General features: G+C 34.1%; 1 protein-coding gene across 1 annotated transcript; it reads left to right on the top strand.

Moving 5' to 3' along the window:
* The first annotated feature begins 1018 nt into the window (after window positions 1–1018).
* cckar (cholecystokinin A receptor) lies at window positions 1019–22049 on the top strand. The gene is made up of 5 exons (XM_006629651.3): window positions 1019–1145; window positions 1855–2106; window positions 17576–17837; window positions 19522–19649; window positions 21137–22049. The coding sequence occupies exons 1-5, from the start codon at window positions 1019–1021 to the stop codon at window positions 21649–21651; spliced, it is 1284 nt and encodes a 427-aa protein (XP_006629714.1). The 3' UTR covers window positions 21652–22049.
* The last annotated feature ends 324 nt before the right edge of the window (window positions 22050–22373 follow it).

Here is a 22373-nt window from a genome sequence, read left to right as displayed (position 1 = left end):
GGTTCTCGAAGTCGATGTCGCGTTTATTTTAGTGTCTAGTGTCCTGTCCAAGGTGTTTCCTGCCTTGCACCTTTTGCTCACTGGGACAGGCTTTGGCTCTCCTGCGACCCTGAACTAGAAGAACTGGTTCATAAAAAGGATGGTTGGAAAAATTCTAAAAAAAGTTTAGTCTTACTAGAAAGGATGCAGCCTAGCGTCCATTTGTATTGGGAGTATATTTCTAAAATGAAGCTGAAAGTACTGTATGATAACATTTATAACCATTCTGAAAGAAAGAAATCCATTATGCCTCTGAAAAAGTCGTAAATGTCTGTATTAAATATAGTAAATGTATCTTTTTTACTTTTTTATTAGTATTTGAAAGCAATTTAAAAACCCTAAATGTCAAGACGTAACAGCAGAACTTAAAAAAGCAATATTAACATCGACAATAAAAATAATAATTTCGTGTTCATATTGTTTAGATCGTTTTCAGGAATTTTAATAAACATCTATGCTACATAGATTTTTTTTTAAATTTAAAAATATGTTTTCTAAAAAATATTATTATTGTTATTATCATTGAATTTATGGATGAACAACAAATTAAACAAAATGTCCAAAATGACCCGAAAAGGTTTGTTTAAATCATCCTAGAGTCCTGTACTCTCAAGAAAGGCGGGGTTACATGCCGTGCTCGTCTTTGACTCCTGTCAGAGGCTGTAACAGTGAGACATTAAAATCTTGTTAACTTTGGGAGCGCAGCAGTTGCGGGCGCAGGTAGTGTTATGTTACTGAAAACATTAAGTCTAACATTGATCGTCAAAATAATGTAATTTTCTTTTCATAAATATTGCGTTATTACTCGCTGTCTGGAATCATTTATATGGGAAATACAGTATTTTTTAAAATATAAAAAAGGCTAATTTTAGGTGTGTAGCTGTAACCCATTTCTTTCTTACCTGCAAGTTACTTAAATGGATAAGATTTAGAAATTCTGTTTTTCACGCTGTTTGTTCGCGTTTGTCAAGAGCGCACAATGGAAACATTCACACTGCACGATATGCTTTTAAATTACACTGATATGTACACACTACTGTGTGGACTTGGATTCAAGAATGAAACGGAGTGTAATAAAGGATCCGAAGAGCCATCTCAGCCTAAAGGTAAGGTAACATAAATCGTACAGACAGGTAGTACTATGTTACAATAACATTTGATTTTCTACTCATCACATATATTAAATTCAATTGTAAGAAATGCATTAGCACTAATAATGTTTTATAGTAGGATATATTTATAAGAAAAATATGCAGGAATGCTTCTGTGGTTTAAACTTCATTGTACGCTTATAGGCAAGCGTTTCCACTGCGTCTGTCTGGCGGAGTTCTGATAGAAGTCGAACGTAATTTAACGTTTGGGTTAAAATTGTTTAAAACCACGTCGTAGCGTAATATGTCCAATTAATTACTGCTTTGTACTTGTGCGCTGTAACGCATTTCTAACTAATATGCTTAAAATGCTTAAACATACTTAACTATAACTCAAAGTAATGTTATAAATGGCACAATAATATAGTGTGTTTGTAATAGTAAAAGATTATGAAAAGACTTAATAGACTTAACACTTTTTATGTTACTAATAATTGTTCATCTGAGTTTTGTATTTTACGTATTTCTAGAGATTATATTGTATTCAAAATAAATTATGGTGTTATTTAGTCACACATTATTTGTACGTTTTGTTATATCAAAAGCAGTACAAATGTATTTGCATATATCTTTATGGGTACTAAAATTGTTAGAGCTTTTCCTGACAATAAATGACTCTTGTGGGATAAAGAAAGTGTTAACATTTATTTAATTTTGTTTGCAGATATAAATCAGACTGTACGGATATTCTTGTACAGTTTAATATTCTTGCTCAGCGTCCTAGGAAATGCCCTGATCATTGCAGTGCTAGTGAGAAATAAACGAATGAGAACTGTGACAAATATATTTCTGCTGTCCCTGGCTGTCAGCGACCTGATGCTCTGTCTGTTCTGCATGCCGTTCACCCTAATCCCAAATCTGATGAAAGACTTTATATTTGGCAGTGGTGTCTGTAAAGTGGCTGCATATTTTATGGGTAAGTACTCTATGTAACAAACAGACCTGTCAGTTCTTGATAAATGAGTGTGTGTGTTTGTGTATGTCATGTACAGAAAATGCCTGTCTGTGTAATCTTGACTCTTATCATTAGTTTCATTTACTGTAAAACGAACAGAAAGTACTTAAGTGTTAAATTTCAAAGAGTAATTATTTTCCATTTAAGCGATGGTTTCCAAACTGCATCAAATATACATATCTTAACAGGTGAGGTAGTAGTGGCAGAAGAAGAAGGTTGGCCCCTAAAAAGGATACTGGTATGATGCCTTAATACACAGTTATAGAATTCAGTTGCTTGTAAGAGATGACTTAAGTTTTGCAACAGTGCATAACACTGCATAAACTAAGCTAATGTGGAAGTATTCCATGAAGTATATAAGACATTTTAGACGTGTTTAGTCAAATAAAAAATATTTTGGAAATATTTTGGTTGTTTAAAAGGTAGGAGAGCTTGGTAATACGGTATATAATGGTAATATGTTTCTGCTTAGAGTTGGAAGGCTTAGTGCTTCACTGTTTTAGGATTGTAACCACTGCTGTGGGGAAATCATGTAATGGTTCTTATAAATATAAATTATGCACCTGATTGGCCATCTGCACCCTACTAAGGGGTTGCTTTCGAAGTCAATAAGTTCTCAAAAACTTTTTTTTCATGGCAGACTGAGGCTTTCTCTTGATACTCATTGTTATAATAACTAGAATTAGTTCATCAATCCATCAAGCATGTAATTAGAATGCCCTGTTTATGTCATTCATCAATCATCCCATTTTCTAACCACATCATCCAATTCAGGGATTGAACCTGGGGTCCCAGTACTGTGAAGTAACAATGATAACATCTGCACCACAGTGCTACCTTAAGTGTTCATATGTTTTAAAATGTATTGTATGTTTGAACATAATGCATTGATTGATTTATTGTGATAGAATTGGTTGGGTTTTCTTGAATTGGACACTAAACACTCCATAATGTCAAAGTGAAAACAAAATTCTACAAATTCTCCTAAATTATAAATCTAAAACAGAAAATAACTGATTGCATAAGTATTCGCCCCTTTTTCAATTACCTAAGTTGCTAAAAATTGCTAACATAATAATTAAATACACTATGATTCCATATTGTTACACAATTAAATGTGACACAGTATAAGGGGAGTGAATGCTTTTGATAGCCACTGTAAAAATAATTTTATACAAAATTTACTTATATATCTGCTGACTTTCTTATTACCAATTACCTCTGGACCAATTAATTATTTCTTGTAAATAGAATGAATTATGTATATGTAGGATTGCCCACCCTTAGCATGATGTTTTCCCTCGCTAGAGAATTAATTATGCTTCACTTAAATGCCATAACAAAACAATTCAAATAAATGCCAGGGAATACATCAGAGCTGAATGCAGAACTGTATATGAAATTAGAAACTATTCCAATCTACTGTATATGTAAATAAAAATGCTACCCAGATTGTACCACTTAAAAAATATTTTCGTTTTATTAATTTTAAGATACAGCCATAAATGAAAAGAAGTAAAATAAACAGAAAAAACAGAAAGCAATTATAATATAAAATAATACTTCCTACTTTGCTTTCATGGGTTTTAGTAATCAATAAATAAAAGTTTCTTCTGATGGTAAATCTAATAACAACATTTTAAGCAGCCATTTACGAGGTTTTGATGATAGGGTACAATGAGGCAGGTCTAAGCTTCTAAATAAAGGTATCTGATGAGCACACATGTACACAAACACAAATACTCACACAGTCCATTAAGACACCATTACAATTCAAGCTGTCGCAAATAATACAATAATTATTTCATTTAAGATATATCAATAGCTGAGATGCAATGAAAACTTGAAGACACACACACCTCTACTCTGTGGGATTGTGCATCACGATTGACAAACGTGTGGTAGTGAATGGCAGATTTGGCTATATTGGTTCTTTTTTTAATATTTTTAACTATAAATTAGTGTTATGCTGTATGATCTAAACATGTCTGCTATGTTATAATTAAATCTGGCAGAATAATTTTATGCTAAATAATTTTATGCTAAACCAGCAGATAAAATCAACATTTATTTTACATCTCAGGCAATGAATGAGTGAAATAATCATCCATGGATTTGATTTACTTTGATTGAAGAATGATTTTCTTTTTATTCCACCAAGAAACATCTCTTTCAAGAGTACAATTCAAATATATGGACTATGATACAAATAAATAATTATTAATATTTTGATGGAACAACATCAATATCAATATCATTCACGATAATAAGAATAAGAATAAGAATCCTAATCATCCTCACATGTTCAAACATTTAGTTATTGTTTTTATTCAAGGCAATTATTTAATTGCTCAAGGTAAATTTAGAAATCTTTGCAAATACATGTTACCTTTCCTGTTACCTTTAAAGCATTACTTACAGTAAAAAAAAAACATTACTGAAGATTATTGAGTGACTGTTGGATTCAGAGCATCCCTTCTGTGTTTCAGTTTAACTCCATTTGCAGGAAGGAAATGTGAGACAATTTGTGAAGTATGCAAGGTAGAAATCACTGCAGTGGGTCTTCTTTATAAATATGCTCCTGCTGCAACAGAAGGAGCTTGTCAAAATGTATATTGTACAGTATTTATCCGTGGTGATGGAGGACCACTTCTCTGAAAGAAACAACAGGCTGAAAGGGAGTTAGTTTTGCTTCAAGAATGTTAACAGGTGCTCTGAAATTAGAGATAGAAATTTGTGAACTTCATGGTGAATATTGCAATCTAGGCCAAAATTAATAATTTAAAGTCTTTATACAATAAGTAAATTGCATTAGGAATGATAATGGGAATCATCTAGACAATGAAAGGTAATTGACTGATACAGAAAAAAATGTTTTGCTCATAAATTTAACAAAGATGAAATTAACAACATGCCTCAGGCTGTGGAAGGACACAGTTCTATACTAAATAGCATTAACATAGAGTGGTATTCTACCTACTTTACTTAAGGAAAGTATCCATGGACTGGAAAATCGCTAATAATACCTTTAATAAAAAGGATGATAAAACTGAACCAAGTAATCATAGTCTGAAATCAAGGTATTTGATATTTATACTTATGTCTATTGCATGGAAGGTTATAGAGATGGTAATAAGAGCTAAACTCTAGTTATTGGAAATATATACACAGAGCATAAAATATATTACACTTTGAAGGATTTTGATAAAGATATTCATTAAAAAATGTATTGTTTCAAAGTGCAGGTGGTAGACATTCAGAGATGTGTTTTGTTAATGCTGAATAGGATGAATGCTCTGATTAGGATAGTGTAATTCATGCTGTGCAAAGGGATCTCTAATAGAACAATTTTATATCAATAATCCAGTATAGTTGGCAAACTAGTCAGGTTTGTATATGTTTATAAAATGGGAAGATTAGCAAGGACTCTAGAAGCAGAAAAGAAATATTAGAATTCAAGAATAAGTAAAAATCTGGCAAATTATGTTTAATGTAGACAAGAACAGAGTAGCAAATACATAAACTTCAGATAAAAAATGGAAAGACGCGACCTTAAAGAGGATACTTACAGTACTAAAAAGATATTTATTTTGATAAATCTTTTTAGACTGTGAGAAACACTAAAAAGGCAAATGTTAAAACTAAACAATATACTAGTAAGATAATTATAAGTAAATAATAGTAAAAGTAAGATAATAGTAAGTAATTTTGTGTCCAATTTTATCCACTAAGATACAAATAGTATACTGTATTACTGCTTAGGAAACAGGTCATAAAAGAATGATTAAACACACTCCCACATTTGAATGTGTAATGTAGTTTTAATTTGGGTTTTACAATGTTGCATTACTAGGCTTTTTCTTTTCTTAGTTTGTCTTTTATGTATATTACACATGTATTATTGTACAGAGTTTTTTTGGAAAATATGTATAAATTCAAAGACATTTATTGCCATGACTGATGAACTACAGTGTTACAAAAGCAATAAAAAGTACCAAAGCATTTACAAACATTTAGGATAATGACATAATATTAGTATTTGAGAGGCCCACTCTCTGTTCTTTGGGCTTTAATAGGAGATCACACACTGCAATATCAGCTTTATTGAGTTTACTTTCCCTTTTTCCAGGATAACTGATAGCTGCTCAGATTCTCACATATGTGGGAATTCTGGATTTTTATTTGTCTTTTTAGTGAAGTAAGTATTTTTAATCCCAGAGTATTTCTTAAAATGTAGTAGAAAGTGCACCACTGTATCTGCTTGTTCCTACTGGCAATTGGAGCACAGCCTGTCCATTCTGGGTAGCAAGTTCTGACTACATACTGTAACCTGGTTTCTGTGGCCAGGTTATGGTCATTGAGCCTGTATTTCTTTAGGGCTTGCTTTTTCTTGTTTTCTCTTATCCTGTTCGGCTGGTCTGCCAATGTGTAGTGTCAGTAATTATTAAAGAGCTCCCCAAAAGAAAGAGAAAATCTGGCAAATCTAGTTATTGGACTATTACAAGAAAGCCTTACAAGAAAGCCTTATGCAGGATGTATTCCTGTTTAAATATGTCTCAGACAGTACATCCAGATCTCTCACCTATGTTTTACTGCAACAAAACTTTGTGGTTGCTGTTAGAGCTTTGCTTAAAGAAAATAATGAGGGACTAGGAATCTACAAGTGTATTTTCATCGGGCTGGATCTGGTTAAAAGCTACTTAGAGGTAAAAGGGAATCTTGCTCAACCTCTCCAGAAACCACCAGTACCATTTTACTCCTCTTGGCCTGTACCTGACTTCACAGTAAATGGACTTGGTCCCTCTGTTATAGTGCAGGATACAGATAGGCTGGGCCACTGTCTAAGGCAGGGGTTCTCAAATGGTGGGGCATTTAAGGGTACGATGTGAGGGTAGAGAGATTTTTATATGCCGCTAATTCAGAATATGTACTTGATTTTCCCACTATAAGGCAACATTTATTACAGCAATTTATAAATAGAAATGTAATATTTGCCTTTTAATCGAGCTTCCCCCAATATTGGTGTTTTAGTCACCATATTTACTACTAACCAAGAAATTATTTGAAAAAGTTTTAGCTTTCAAAATCCCATAGATAATGTCTGATCCCATCACAGTAATTTAATAATAAAAAAGTTTAATTAAATAAAGCTTTCACGAGGACTGCATTTACTTTGGTGATCGTTTTTATTAATTTGAGCAAACAAATTAAGAATCTTAATCCTTGCTGTTAACTACACAGAAGCACAGTTTATGCAGGAATTGAATCTCACAATAACAACCAATAATATCCACTCTAGTGGCAATCTTATGAACAAGCCAAGGTACAGTACATTTTCTTTCTATAAATGTCACATCATAATTTATGATGACTCAGGGGAGAAACACTACCATTAAAAAATCATTATGACTCACTTCACTTAACTTTTGATGATCAAAAATAAGCGCCGCAACAGACTTCAATTTGTTGAAAGTGATTGCGTTGTGATCCTTCTTCCACAGAGCCAAGAATTTCAAAACTTGTCAAATATGCAGCATCAGAGTTCACATTGATAGAAAGTGTTTCAGGCGAACTCTTAAAATAAACTGAAGTTCAAAGATGAATTTGGATCATACCACCTTCAATCTATATTTCACTGTTTTTTTAAATAAAAAATATAGTTTGTTAATGTAGGATTAAGTTCATAAATAGCAATTGAAATTAAATAATTTAAAAAATATTTAAATAAAATTGTTAGCCCATACACAAAAGGTGGGCTGTGGTCTTGTGTTAACTAAAAGGGAGCCATCACGTTTCAAAAGTTTAGAACTACTGAACTAAGGAGTGAAGAAATGTTAAAAGGTCTCCTACTGTATTCAGACTAATCTTGTATAGCATTCAGTAATCACTGGCAATGCAGTGCCTTTCATTTAAAGCATAACCATGTACCATTAAAAAATGTAGTGTACCTGAACATGAGATGTAGCAAGTGGCTACTGCAGAAACTGTATGAGCAGGGATGAAAATAGACAACTGAAAGCCAGCCTAAGCAGCTTCAGTGCCCATAAGCCCTTCAGTGTGTACTGGCAGGTAGAGTGTATGCTTGAGGCCAAGCCAAAAACATCATATTTGTTATGGCAAGGACAATTCACTTTTAGACTGTGTGTGGCCTCTGACAACTCTGAAATGAAGAGGATACACAACATTAAGTCCTGTGCCCAGTGCACAATTACATTAGTTACATTAGTCTTAAACCTCCTTTTTTACTGGTACAGTGAACAATCTACGTAGTGTACTGTACATGCAGGACTGGACTGAAGATCCAAAACGTGTCTTAAAAAGTGTTGCCTGCTACAACAACAGATGAATCACATGATCATAGAAGTGTCCATGGACCCCAAAACATTATGTTGGTGAAAGAATGGCATTGGTTAACTGCTACTAAAGATGGTTAGCAGTTCCTTAACTTGCTTTCTATGTATAGGCACCCTTGATAAAAAAAAATTGTGATGATTGATATTTCTCATTGCAGACTTACTGAGAAAAGACCATGCTTTAGTTGTTTTGGGGTCATGCCTAAAACAAAGGATACTGATAAGGAATTATTTCATTCTGGAATGAGATTGTCAGTGGCATGCCACCAGGAACGCTTTTAGGACCTCTTCAGTTCATAATTTACATCACTGATCTAAAATGTGCATTCATTAAACTAGTACAATTTAGCATGGGCAGTGCAAGCAATACAAAAAGACTTAGGCACAATTCACATATAGGCAAACTTCTGGCAAATGAATCTAATGCGGATAAAGGCAAGGTACTGTTAAATAAGGTATTTTGTTGGTGTTGAACTAGAAGAAGTAATACTTGGGAGAGATCTGAGAATCTGTTTACTCGAGTCTTCATGTAGATAGTGTAGTGAAGCAATTAATCCAGGAGGACAGAGGCAACTCTTTCATATTGACTATGTCTGTGCCCCCAAGAAGACTGGAGGTAGCCAAAAGACCCAAGCTGGTGTAAGACTAAAGGGAGGGGATTTGCCTCAAGGAACACATTGTGGGTGTGGGTGTGGTAAGATTCAGTGGGTAGGGAAATGTGATTGTGTTCCACTGCAACACAACTTGTCAGGAGTTTGGCACTAAAGGGATTTAAAATCATGGAAAGGATCCTTATTTTTCATATTTATTGAAATTATTTCCCCCTTTAAGTTCTGCCAAACAAAGTGTGTCACTCTTGTCTGCACTTTGTTTCGTTTTTGAATAGGCAATGATGGTAGTCTCCTTTCAGCATCAGTTTAGAATGTAACCTGACCTGAATGTGGATACGTACAGTATTTATTTTATGAATACAGTCTTATTTTCCCATGTAAATGTTTGTGTCTACTTTATTGGTTTATTAGGGTTCGTGGTTGTGAGTGATTGAGTGTGAAGACTGGGTGCAGTGTTTTGGACTTTGGAATGCACTCCAACTATGCATAGTAGTCTGTAAATATTAGTTTGTGGGTTAGTTTTTGTTTAAAAAATCCTTGTCTTAATCGCCTAATTACTTCTCAAACACCAAACTGGTCATGGAAATTTAAATTCATTTGACCTAGTTTATATTCCCTGACTCAGTGGATTCAGTGGACTCAGTGGTTTTATTGAACTTTCATAATTAGCTTGTGATTAAATCTCAGACTCTTTAAAAACTCTTGTTTTTATAGTGAGAATTTAATTTAAACAGTCACACCCGGTAAAATGCCAACACTTTAACATTTTTATAAAATAACAAACCAAATTTGTTTATTACAGTGCTTATAGAAAAGCATATTATAACATACAACCTCCAAGTGAAAAAACAAATGCCCCCAAAATTCTGAAAAGTAATTAAAATAGGAAACCTAGAAAAATGGGTTGGACTTAAGCATTGGATAAGAAGACCTAGCAAAAGTGATTGCAATAGAAGCTTAATATTTTGATCCTCAATTTCTACAGTATCATAGATTAAGTAAGACTAAATATTCTAAAATAAATGCAGTCTAGAGATTGTTTGACTCATAATATAATTATCATGATCATATTTACAAGAACAAGACTGTAATTTGTAGACATTTAATGTTGTAGTAAGTATACTGTAAGGTGTACTCTAGATCTTGCCATATACATAAAATGAGTGACAAATAGTACTCACACCTCTACACCCAAAGAAGGCTCCACAGCCGAAACATTCATTGTTTTCTTTCTTCTCTTTTCAGCATGGAATAAACCTATTACTTGTTCCCTCACACCTCTACTATTTGTGCTATCTCTCGTTCGTCTACCACAATACCTAGGCCAGTCCCCAGACATTACCTCTATTAACATAAAAGACACTCAGCTCTGGATTTTTCTATATGCAGACAATATTTTATTTTTAAAAATATATCAGAATCTCTCCCACCACATTTTATCTTTCTGTGCTATTTTATGTTCAGGATCAGGACTGATCAAACTTTGGTTGTAGATAAATTTGATCTATTTTATAGCTCCCCCTTAAATCATCAGTTTATAAAGACTTGGAACACGTGTGAATTTGAATCAGTCTAGTAAGTTTATTGGTTCAGTTAAATCAATCACTCTTCTTGAGACCTTTGGGGTATTGGGAATTTTTGTCAAATTATATTTCTTAATTGAACAATCACTAGTTTAAAAATATGGTTTTAACAGATTCCAAGGGTTTAGGAACTTGGTTTGTATAACCTACTAGACTGTGGCTATCCAGTGCAAGGGACAGTTCATAGGATGATTCCAACCCTAGTCCTGGAGAGCTGCAATCAACAAGAGCTTGTAGATCACCATCACCTGAGAACATACAATAGTTTCATTGTTACCAGTTAACCCATTTAGAGATTTATAGACACAATTCTGAGTATCTCAGCCCTCAAAATATTATTTTCTTGAATCATCAATAAAATAGAAATGTCCCATATCTTTAGAAACAGGTTAACCCATCAGTTACTCATGCCTTAAAAATGAAATATATACATACATATACATTTGAAAAGTAACATGCTACTAATTTTGTATTACATATTATGTTTATGGCGTGACTGTTCCACTCGCAAGTCACTTAACATATTTTGTGTCTAAATTTTGGCCAGACCTTTTGTTTTCAAATCATTGAAGTACAACAACTAAATAGTAATCATTAGAACAACATGTAACTTTATAGCCTCTTGACATTTTTTAAATGAACATTCAAATCTTTCGCTAAATATTTAAATGCTCTTACGGTTATTGGAAGTGACTGTTGATATTTCTTGGTCTTAAGAATCTAGAAACAATGGTTAATGCCTGGCTAGTGTCAACATTTAAAGTTCTCAGGAGCTTCACAACAAGAAAGGAACTAAGGGGTTTTACTGAGTTGTGCTGGATGTAAGGCACATTGATCAAAGGAATTGTCTGGTTTACCTGGTTAATTAGGTTTTGCATAAATGATTAAGGGTCATCAATAGTTGTGGAACAGGATATAATACAGAAAACAGGCAGAAAAGAGAGGAGGACATGGAAAGAGACAAAAAGACACAAGTAGAGAGAAGAAAGTGTGACAGACAAAAGGTCCTTGTGCAGATCATTCATACTGTAAAGTCCAGATTCTAGTTCAGTAAACCTGAGCTTGCCATTGTGTTTTTTAGGAAACTCTGATTTTTTGTATACAGTCCCTACTCGCCTCTCCTGGTTGGTGGATGTATTTTTAGAATAAGGAGATATATTTCACTTTGTAGCATTCAGATTTATATAGAGAGATCTGACTAAAGGTTGTACCCCTATTTGTAACATTAATTTGTACTTAATACTGTGCAAATAAACATTAACAACTCAAACTTGAAATATAGTATGTTTAGTGCTCTATGGTAAAACTGGTTTAAATGGTGAGACAAAGAAAATAATGGAAAATGAAATCATACAGACAAGCTGTCATGAGGAAACAACAGATTTAATTAAATGCTAATAAAGAGCATTCAAGGGCCTCTGTGGCTAGGTCAGTCCTGAAGGATTTGAATATAAGATCAATTTACAGTATTATACAGCAAACAAATTATACAGTATAAGCAAGTGAGTCAATGAGGAATTAATAGGTTAATAAGGTTTACATCCCTTCAAAATTATTTAATCCAGTCTTCTTATAAAAAAATTATGTTGTACCATCCAAAATGTCAGATATGCTGAAGAGAATACTCTTTATGTACTTTTTCACCAAGTAAATAGAGCTTAAAGGATTTCAAGTCCCCTGAAATAGATACAATAGATAGTTGATCTCTCCTGTGTATATATACTTGCTGACTGTCATCAGTACATCTCTTCTAGCACTCAGTGTTTCACTCTTGTCAGAGACAGATGTGTTTTGCACTTGGTGTTGCTAATACCTTACTTTTATTGGGTGTCCAAAACTCCCATCCAGTCCTTCCTGTTTCACCTCTCCATTTTCCCCAATTCTCCAATCTGCTGTCCCTATGGGATCCCCACAGTCAAGGATGTCCACTTCGCCCTGAGGGTGCAAGCATGTGGTGTCAGTCTGCACTTGATCAGGGCTCCTATTCACCATTTATTAGTTGTGCACCAGTTGCATCCAAGGCTTCTACAGTGACTGTTTTCTTACCCCTTTACCCACCTCTCCATTTGCATCCTATTGGTGTAGTGTTGACTCTCAACTCTTTCCCCTCCTCAAGCTTTCTACTGCAAATATAGATGATCTTCTTTCTTCTTCTGGGGGATTCAGGTTGTACATCATCTTCATCTATTCAGTTCCAGCAAAATTCACTAATGACTCATACCGATTCATATGGTTCGTATCCTACTTCTGCATCAGCACAGTTCATCCCAGGCTACTCTTTCTGAGTCAACACAGTTTCTTCCACTGCCCACCGCAGAATTGAAATCTCAAATGAAAGGTGTGGTAGCTATACTGTCTTCCCACCTTTCCAAAGGAGAGGTGGGTAAAGGGGGGAGAAAACGGTCACTGTAGCAGCCTTGGATGCGTACATGATTCTCATCCACTGCATCTCATAGTGCATATTCTCTGCTCTTTCTCTGCTATTTTGAAATTTTACAAATGAACTGGCTTGCTCAAATAGCTTTGAGTTGGATGAAATGTGCATCAGTGCTCTCAGAAGTGACTCTTCTGGGGTTTGTGACAGCTTTATTTTTGGGCACTGCAGTTATTTCCTCAGCCAGGTGAGTCACTATGAAACAAGTATTATTATCAATTGATCATCTCATTATAATGTTATAATGAGTGTTTTGTGTTGATCAATGTTAAAAAACCACAGTTAAATACATTAGGATTCCATATTGTAACAGAATAAAATGTGAAAAAATCCAAGGGATTGAATACTCTACAACTACTGCAAGTGACAGACCTGACCGTCAGCCAGGGTTGTTATTTTCTCAAGTTAATGCCAAACACCAAAGTATTAAGTATTCTATCAATTTATATTCATTGGATGATTTTGTCATAATCAGAACTTAACCCAACTCCTGAATAGGTATATGGCAGCTTCCTCTTCTGCAGAGACCAATTGAAAGTGTGCTTTAATTTGTAATAATGCTGCACTGACCTCAAGAGTTAAGTAGTCGCAAAACAGAAGGGTCAATCCACTTGCTGGGCTCTGAGAAGTCAACAAGCAGACTGGCAAAGGTGAAACTAAAAGTACCAAACTGAGAGGCAGGGTGGAACTCTGTCCGTGACAAAGAGCAAATCCAGGAAGCATAGGCTGTGTCCCAAAAATCGCTCTAAGCCCTTAAAGCTTTCCTCCATGACCACGTTTTTGTGACATAGAACAGGTGTGGACTTAAGGTGTGCAAACATTCAAGGTTGCACTGTTATAAAAAGGGTTTTGGGACTCCCTCACATGACATCATAGTTGGTTACGGCTCAAGGTCAAATTGTTGATGAATGTTATCTCATCTGTCCCTGCACAAAGGCAGTGACAATACGAAGAACATAACGTGCTCATTTATGCTGAGCAGGTTTACTCAAAATTGACAAACTGAACTAATCTTAACTGGCAATACTGCTCTCGGTTTATTAATCTTTGCACTATTAAATACATTTCATCTTGTCTGTCCCTGTACAAAAATTAAATTGTAAACTTGGACGTTCCTGTCTCTGTTTCTTCCAAGCTTGTACTAAACCACCATAGATAAACAAATATTCAACAGTTGAAATGGGGAAGTCAGTTAACAAAATAAAAGCTTTATGTCAACAGCTCATACCTAGAATCCATATGAATCTAAAGTTGCCTAATGAAACTGTTTGTTTTTACATAAATTATTATGAGATTTGTACAGAAAATAAAATTTTACTTCCACTTTAATTTTTCTCCATGGCATCGTCACTCTGCTTTGATAGGTTAGAACATTAAATGTCACAATTCCGCAAAGAATCTGGCCTAATTCCCTTTACTAAAGTCTGGTCTAAAGCAGAGAGAGTGGCGAATAAAGGGTTCATTGGGGGTGATTGTGAGCACTCCTGTAAAAAAAGAAATCAGAAATGGGAAGCCTTTGCAGATCATCGCAGGAATGTGCATATGAAGACCACGATAAAGCAAGTGTGGATATTGGGAGATGGCCATAGTCGAAATAGCAAGCAGGGTCTAAAGCCAAGTAGATATGTGGAGTAAACTAGTCAAAGGGGAATCTGGGAGTAAGGTTGTCAGTATAAACGAGGGTCTATGCACAACAAAGCAAAGCTGGGAAGCAAACTAGAGACTAAGAGAACCATGAAGTGCAGCTAAAAATAAACAACAGGCTCAAGGGAAGAAATCCAATGGCTGAACATAGGACTAGGGATAAAGCAATAAGGAGCAGGTGGAACAGATAAACATCCATATCATGTTCTTACAGCACTGGGAGCTGTTTCAGACATGGCTAGCTTCTGTACCAACATTGGAGGGCAAGCCCGCATTCTCAAGGGTGCTACATTCTAATTAAGGTGTGATGAATTGTGGAGAATGGGATACTTTAAAATTAATATTCTAGATAAAATTGCTTTTCTTTCAGATCATGCGCCAACGATCTAAGACTTATTTATCTTTATTTCTGAAACTTATTCTTGATCAATTGATAGATGCTGTCATGAATGTCATATGTTTTCTACACTGAAGTCAAAGGAGATGAAAGCCTAATCTCTGACACCATTCTAGCAAGATGAGAAATCCTATGTGTAAAGTGAATGTGCTTTGGTAGACATGTTTAACCTATTAATGAAAGAAATTACATTTTTTCAGCTAGAAATAAATCACACTTTTGAAATATGCTTTGCCTCCAAAGGTCTTTTCTCTGTTGCTGTGGCACTATCCATATCATTATCCAATCAGTTAACCAATTTATGCAGATTTATATGGATCATTAAAATGCCTGCCTCTGGCATTTTAGTACCACGTAATTACAAAACTACTGTATAAGTTGGATGCAGTCTCAAGCATTAAATTGGAGGATTCTTAATTCTAGCCATGGCTTAGTTGATGACCCCTCACAATCAAAGATAATTCAGGTGTATTTTCTCCAAAACTGCATAAATTTTATTACTGAAATGGAAACCAAGCTGACTGTTTTAGAACATCCTCAACTCCTCAACTTGTTCTTATGCAATTAAACACATACCTTGTTAGAAAATAAATAAATAATTTAATTTGCAATGACTGCTTTCCAGATATTCTTGCACTGGAAGTATTACTGTCAGGTCCTGTGCAGATAAACTCCACTTTTTGCCCATTTTTATTGTAAAAAATACAGTACAGAAATCTGTTATGATCAGGAAAATCTATGGCATGGAAAGCTGGTGTCAATGGCATTAGGTCTTTATTATAGTACACTACAAATTCTGTTTGATTTCACTTCTTATAGCAGGAAACGTGGAATTGGATACCACTGTGGTGGAGAAAATAAGTTTAAGTTATGCTAAAAAATAGCCAAAAAAACCTCCTTACATCTAAACTGAAACATAATTTGATGGTATACATTTTTTCCTTTTGCTTGTCTGCTTTCTCCAATTAACACTGGATTTTGGATGATCTTTGAGTTTCATTATAATATGAGTTTTGATCTGACTAAGACAAAGTTGTGCTTTATTTATGTAACTGTGTAAATCTCTAATTTCTGTTATAAGAGATAACCCCATCCCATTATTTATGTATATACTCATCTATTCTTATTTATTTTGTTATACTACCTTTTAGTCTGAAATAGCACAAACAGTAAGTAAAAATATCTGTAATATCTTCTGTCTATAAGCAAACGTAAAATCAGATGCAGTGTCATGAGGTAATTATGGTATTAACTTATCTTATGTCTTCATGTTTCCATCATGGCTTGAAATGAATTTGTGATGGTGCTTTGACAGTGTGTTATAAACGTACAGAGGAGGTTCCATGTAGGAACAGAAAAAAAGAAAAGATAATGAATTCATCAGCTGGTTAATTAAATAGCGATGAAACCTCTGGTTTGAGGAGGATGCTGTAGACCTGTGTTGCTAATTCATATCTGAAGCATAAACCGAGATTTACACATCCTGTGAGAGGTGTTGGAAGTTTCATGTATTTTGTATTATTTGTTATTGGATTTTTAAAAACTGTCATGAGCATTTTTAACCAATCCCAAAAAGATTCTTCATGCGTAATGAAAGTTGAAGGCCAAAAAAAAAACATCCACCTTTCAGTCTGAACATTTTTATCTCTGTTTAATAATAGCCTGATAAAATCCCTATTGTTTACACAGCCATGCAAAACAATTTGCAAACCTTTTGTTAGTAATGAGAACATTTCTGTAATTTGAAAATTTGGTTGTTTACTAACCACTAAACTTTTTTTGTATTGTGTGTTTTTATGAAGTTGTCATTTTCAAACAGACAATGTATTAACTACTTGAAAAAGTTATATACAAAATAATTGTGATAGTTGAGTTTGTAAAACTACAAGGTGTAGCACTTGTTGGAATAAAATCAATTTGCATTATTCATTTCTGTTTAAATGTGATATTACAATATTTGAAAAAAAAAGGAAACAATGCTGATGTGACTAATTGTAACAAAAACAATAAAAAAGTTTACTAGAAACATTTGTAAAGTATATATGCAGGGCACTTTCTTTAGCAAAACTAGTATGATCATTTCAGTAATTATTTTCTATTTTTTACTATGGTTATTTCTTCTACTGCGTACTCTTGAGTGCTAGAAAACATTGCAATATAACTAGCAACATTTTACGATGCATTGTAAGCATGCTGGCATGTTTACAGTTTGTTTCTGTTATTATTCTGTAGCATGTTTATATTAGACAGTTGCTGCTTTGAATAATTTAACAGTACTGGAACTGATTAGTGTTGTAGAACAGCAGTAAATTACTAAATTGCTTTAATAAATTAAAATAATAATAATTAAAATGTATCCGTTGACCTTCTTTTGTGATTATATGAATTGATACGTTTTTGTTCTCCAGGTATCTCTGTAAGTGTATCTACTTTCAACCTAGTTGCAATATCCTTGGAGCGCTACAGTGCAATCTGTAAACCTCTGCAGTCCAGAGTCTGGCAAACAAAGTCACATGCCTTCAAAGTCATCACAGCTACATGGATTGTGTCCTTTATTCTAATGCTACCATACCCAATCTCCAGTACCTTGGTGCCCTTCTCAAGAGCCAACAATAGCACTGGTAACATGTGCCGCCTTATCTGGCCCAGTGATATTATCCAACAGTCATGGTAAGATAAATATATGTTTTTACACACCTATTTCACTATTTATTCTCTTTTGTAAGGCCACAAAACAGGTAGCTACAGTATTTACACATGAGTGAAGATAGGTTCCACCAAAACTTTAACAGATAGGATTAAGGGCTGGTTAAGTTGATTAACTTTTTCAGTCTAATCACTTGGCACACAATTCTTAGTTTCAGTTCAAGAGTTTTCAATAAACTATAAAATCTCTGAATAAAATTTAGTTTAGTTAAATCAATTTTTTTTTTCTAATTCTGTGTTTCCAAAGCCAGCTTATAAAGTCACGAAGGACAACTCACATACTGTATAAGTTCTCGATAGTCAGACTTTTTAAAGTTAATCATAGAAATATTGTGTATCTCGCACATGATTGTGCAGAACTAGAAGTAGAAAAACCACAATTGTGCTGAATTAGAAGTATAAAAATCCACATTACGTTTGCCTGTTTTACAGTTTTTATGTTTTTTATCTCTTCTGTATGTTAATATCCCTAAAACATTTTTTGAGAAAAAGTAAATATTTAATTATAAAGTATGTCAGAGTAACACAGGGACAGAAATAGTTAAAATAGTTTTAATAGTTTTAAAAGTTAAAAAGTAATTTCTGCTGAATAGCGAAATGTGGAGGATTACCGTTAATTTAATGTAAATACAAACAACACTGCCTTGAAGACTGTTTCAGGAAATTGGTGATGTATGTTTTAATAAACACACCTTCATACTGTTTCTTGCTGCAGCTCTGTCTCCATGTGTTGAACAAGCATTGTTTAAAGTGGGACTGTATATTAAAGTAGTCCAAAAGATGTTTCTAAAATTGGACAAGAGCAGGGAAATGTATTGCTCAGAGATGTATTAAATAAACTTGGGGTAACAAATCCTACATTATAATTTTACATGACAAAGATCAGACTTATTTCAATCAGACACAAGCCATGTGAAGTTCAAAAGCCCTGCTTCTTGGCTTAGACTGCTAGTGTGAAATGGAAGCTGAATCATGTTTCATTAGGACCTCAAAACATAATAAAACATTCAGATATATTCTGGCAGCTGAAGAAAGATCTTGAAAGCAGAAGTATACCTTTATTGATTAAAACCAAAGAGCCAGAATCTCCTGAGTGCCTAATGGGGTAAAACTCTCCAAAGAGAGTGCAGGAAGTTGTCTACAACATGAGGATTGCTGGCTTGAATCCAAACTGTGGCAATTTCACGGCAGCAAGGATTCCCTATAAGTGTACCAGGGGATTGAATCAGAGTTTTTTCATCTCACAGTGAGCCATGGTGCCACAGAAGCATGATATCTCTGCCATCCAGAAGAGAACAACTGAGTAGTTGCTCTCTTTTATTTTATACTGTAGTTGTAGCAGGCAGGCCTACTCGATAGCTTCTTTCTGTCATATTTTTTGGTGTCTCAAGAACCATGTGGCTTGAATAACAACTGTCTGTTTCATACTAGGATTAAAACAGGGAAATGAAAATCTGAATTTAAAAATTAAACAAGATCAGTTAAAGTGCTAAGTGATATTTCTTTTTATAGTAAAGTGTTACTTTTCTTTTGAAGAAGGTTGCATCCTGACATCTTATGTCTTTTTACTATTTGACATTTCTAAACATGTCACCTTTGCTTAAAACAAAATGATAAATGTTCTATATCTTTTTCCTAAACCAAACAGGTACGTTTTCCTGTTACTGCTTCTTTTTCTTGTGCCTGGAGTTGTTATGATGACAGCGTATGGACTAATTTCCCTTGAACTCTATAGGGGAATCAAGTTTGAGATAAGCCACAGAAAATCTAATCGAGGTAAGACAGCACTGTTCTTATTTTGAGGAAAGGCAAAACCCATTAATTTTAGCATGATACAACATTTTAATTGATTTGTTTTAACCATACAAGATGCTTTATAATTACAATAAACGGAATGAATAGGGTCAGTGTCTACAATACAGAGCATTTAATACTCCATTCTAGAGCGAAATTTGAGATCTTATGAGAAATAAATGTGATTCTGTGTAATGTAGCTTAGTGTTGATTGCTTAATGTCTGACTTTGTTTTGTTCACTCATGAAATTTTATTCTTATTCTTATTGCATTTTATTCTTTGTTGATACATTTATATTTGGTTTGTATTTTATGTGATATGTAGATATTGCATCTTAAATTGCTTAAATTTAACACTTCATTTGTACAAGACAAATATATGAGGTTGATATAAAAAGTACATTAGAAAAGATTGAAAAAAGGGAAGATTTAAAGAAATGCTATAGTATAAACAAATCCAAAACTACCCCATATGAGCATTCATAGAAATATTTGTGTATAAAAATGTGATAATCTTTTTATGTGTATATTTTTATTTGAACCAGTTATCCATAATTCAATGTGAACTCTGCTCTGTAAAATTATGTCAGTATTTGTTCTATAAAACTGAGGAAAGTATATTATTACAACATTCAGAAACATGTGTCTTGAGGTGAATTACATGAACTGAGCACAAATGGATTGATATGCAAACTTAGGCTATAGGCTAGTTAGCAAAAGTTATTTACTTTGAGAGATTTAACAAGAGCATCTGTTGCATTCAAGATGTGATGAATAGCTTATATATCCTTTTCTGGGGATGTACTGCAACCAGAATCCTGGAAATAGCACTGCATATAAACTATAGTTTCTGTAAAAGAACAGAGAAAAAAAGTGTGAAAAATGTGTTGAAAACAAATCAGTTTGTGCAGAGGCAGGGAAGAAAAGATGTTACAAAGTGAGAAAAAAGTATAATGTTATTGCTTGTAGTTGTCCAAAAATATCAAATCTCTTCTATTTTTATAAAATAGTAATTATTAATAAATTAATAGGAAGCAAAAGTAAATTATCTCTGTTCGTCACTCTCGATACTAATACAATAAATAATATAATCTGTAGGTGAAGATTGAGCTACAGTATTTGTGAACTAATAGTAACCATAGTTTTCAAAAATAAAACTGCAGTTGTTATTGTTTTCTATGTTATAATATTTCCTGTGATATCACTTAGGTTATAACTATAACTATACATCTGTTTTTATACTGTAGTAAAGACCTCAATAGAAAAACTAATTTCAGCAAAAAAAAATACAGTAAGTTAGTGTATTGTTTGTTTTCCATGGTGTGGTATCCTCCCTGAAAGTAAAACAAAAAATCTTCAACAAACAAGTAAACAAATGTTATATTTAAAAAAAAACATAAACTGAACATTACAAAAAGGACTAGATTTCACAAAGGAGTTGTTTATATATGCCACCATATTGCTTCCAGACAGAAAAACAAGTACAAGCAGCATTAAACACAATGATGGAGACGGCTGCTACATTCAGAAATCCAAGAAGAAAAAGATGGAGATGCAGCCACTGCCTAGCACCCATAACAAGACTAAGATCAGCAGGGTGAGAAGCAACAGCTCTACAGCCAATCTAGTGGCTAAGAAAAGGGTAATACGCATGCTGATTGTCATTGTGATTCTGTTCTTCCTGTGCTGGACTCCTGTATTCACTGTTAATGCCTGGCGGGCATTCGACAGTTTCTCTGCCGACAGACTTCTATCTGGGGCCCCCATATCATTTATTCACCTGCTGTCCTACACATCTGCCTGCGTCAACCCCATCATTTATTGTTTCATGAACAAGCGTTTTCGTCTGGGTTTCCTGGCCACCTTTGCCTGTTGCGAAAAAAGCCAAGTTCTCACACAGGATGTGGAAGAGAATGGAGCTTCCACGGGTGGCAGTCTTTCAAGGTTTACGTACACCAGCATCACCATGTCAGCCCAGGCATAGACTTGGAGAAGAATCCCCTTAAGTACTCAAATCATTGTAATATATGGTACAAGCTCATTCGCTTTGGAAACGTTTTAATGTGCTTTTCTTTTTTACATATACACATGTATATATACAGCCTTGCGCTTTACTTTTTGTTGAAAAGTATTCTTCTAGCTCTCACTAGCAAACAAGCTCTGTTGCTCAAGTCTTGACACCAGGACAACAAAGATAGGACATTTTGCACACAGAAAATCCAATGGCAAATGTTTACCGTTAAGACTGGAATAATGCAGGTTATTATATGATGGTTTAAAGATCCATTTCCATCGCAAAGCTTTAGATAAAATAGTATAGCATGCACTAAAGAAAGGTTGCCAAAGCCTGTCTCTATTTGAGGACTTATGAGTGATTTGATTTGAAACAGTGTTCCATTTTATCCAGGGTTCTGCATGAAAATAAACTTGCTCTGATATGTTCTGAAACCTTTAGCAGGTACATTAAACAGTGCCTTGCAAAAGTATTTAAAAATAAAATAGCAATTTAAATTTGTCATTTACACAACCTACTCCATACATTCAGAACAAAAAACAAAAACAAGAAGTAAATAGATAATATGAAAGAAAAATTTAAATGATTCCATAAATATTCTAACATTTTGTGGTGGCACAGCTAACTTTGATTAGGTGGACAAAATTACATTAACAGGTCATTTAGTAGAGGGGCCTCTGTGTGGAATAATA

The sequence above is a fragment of the Lepisosteus oculatus genome, chromosome 1 (genome assembly GCF_040954835.1).
Source record: "Lepisosteus oculatus isolate fLepOcu1 chromosome 1, fLepOcu1.hap2, whole genome shotgun sequence".
Taxonomy (NCBI): domain Eukaryota; kingdom Metazoa; phylum Chordata; class Actinopteri; order Semionotiformes; family Lepisosteidae; genus Lepisosteus; species Lepisosteus oculatus.
Note: the sequence above shows the minus strand (reverse complement) of the source record. Positions and strands in the feature narration are given on the sequence as shown.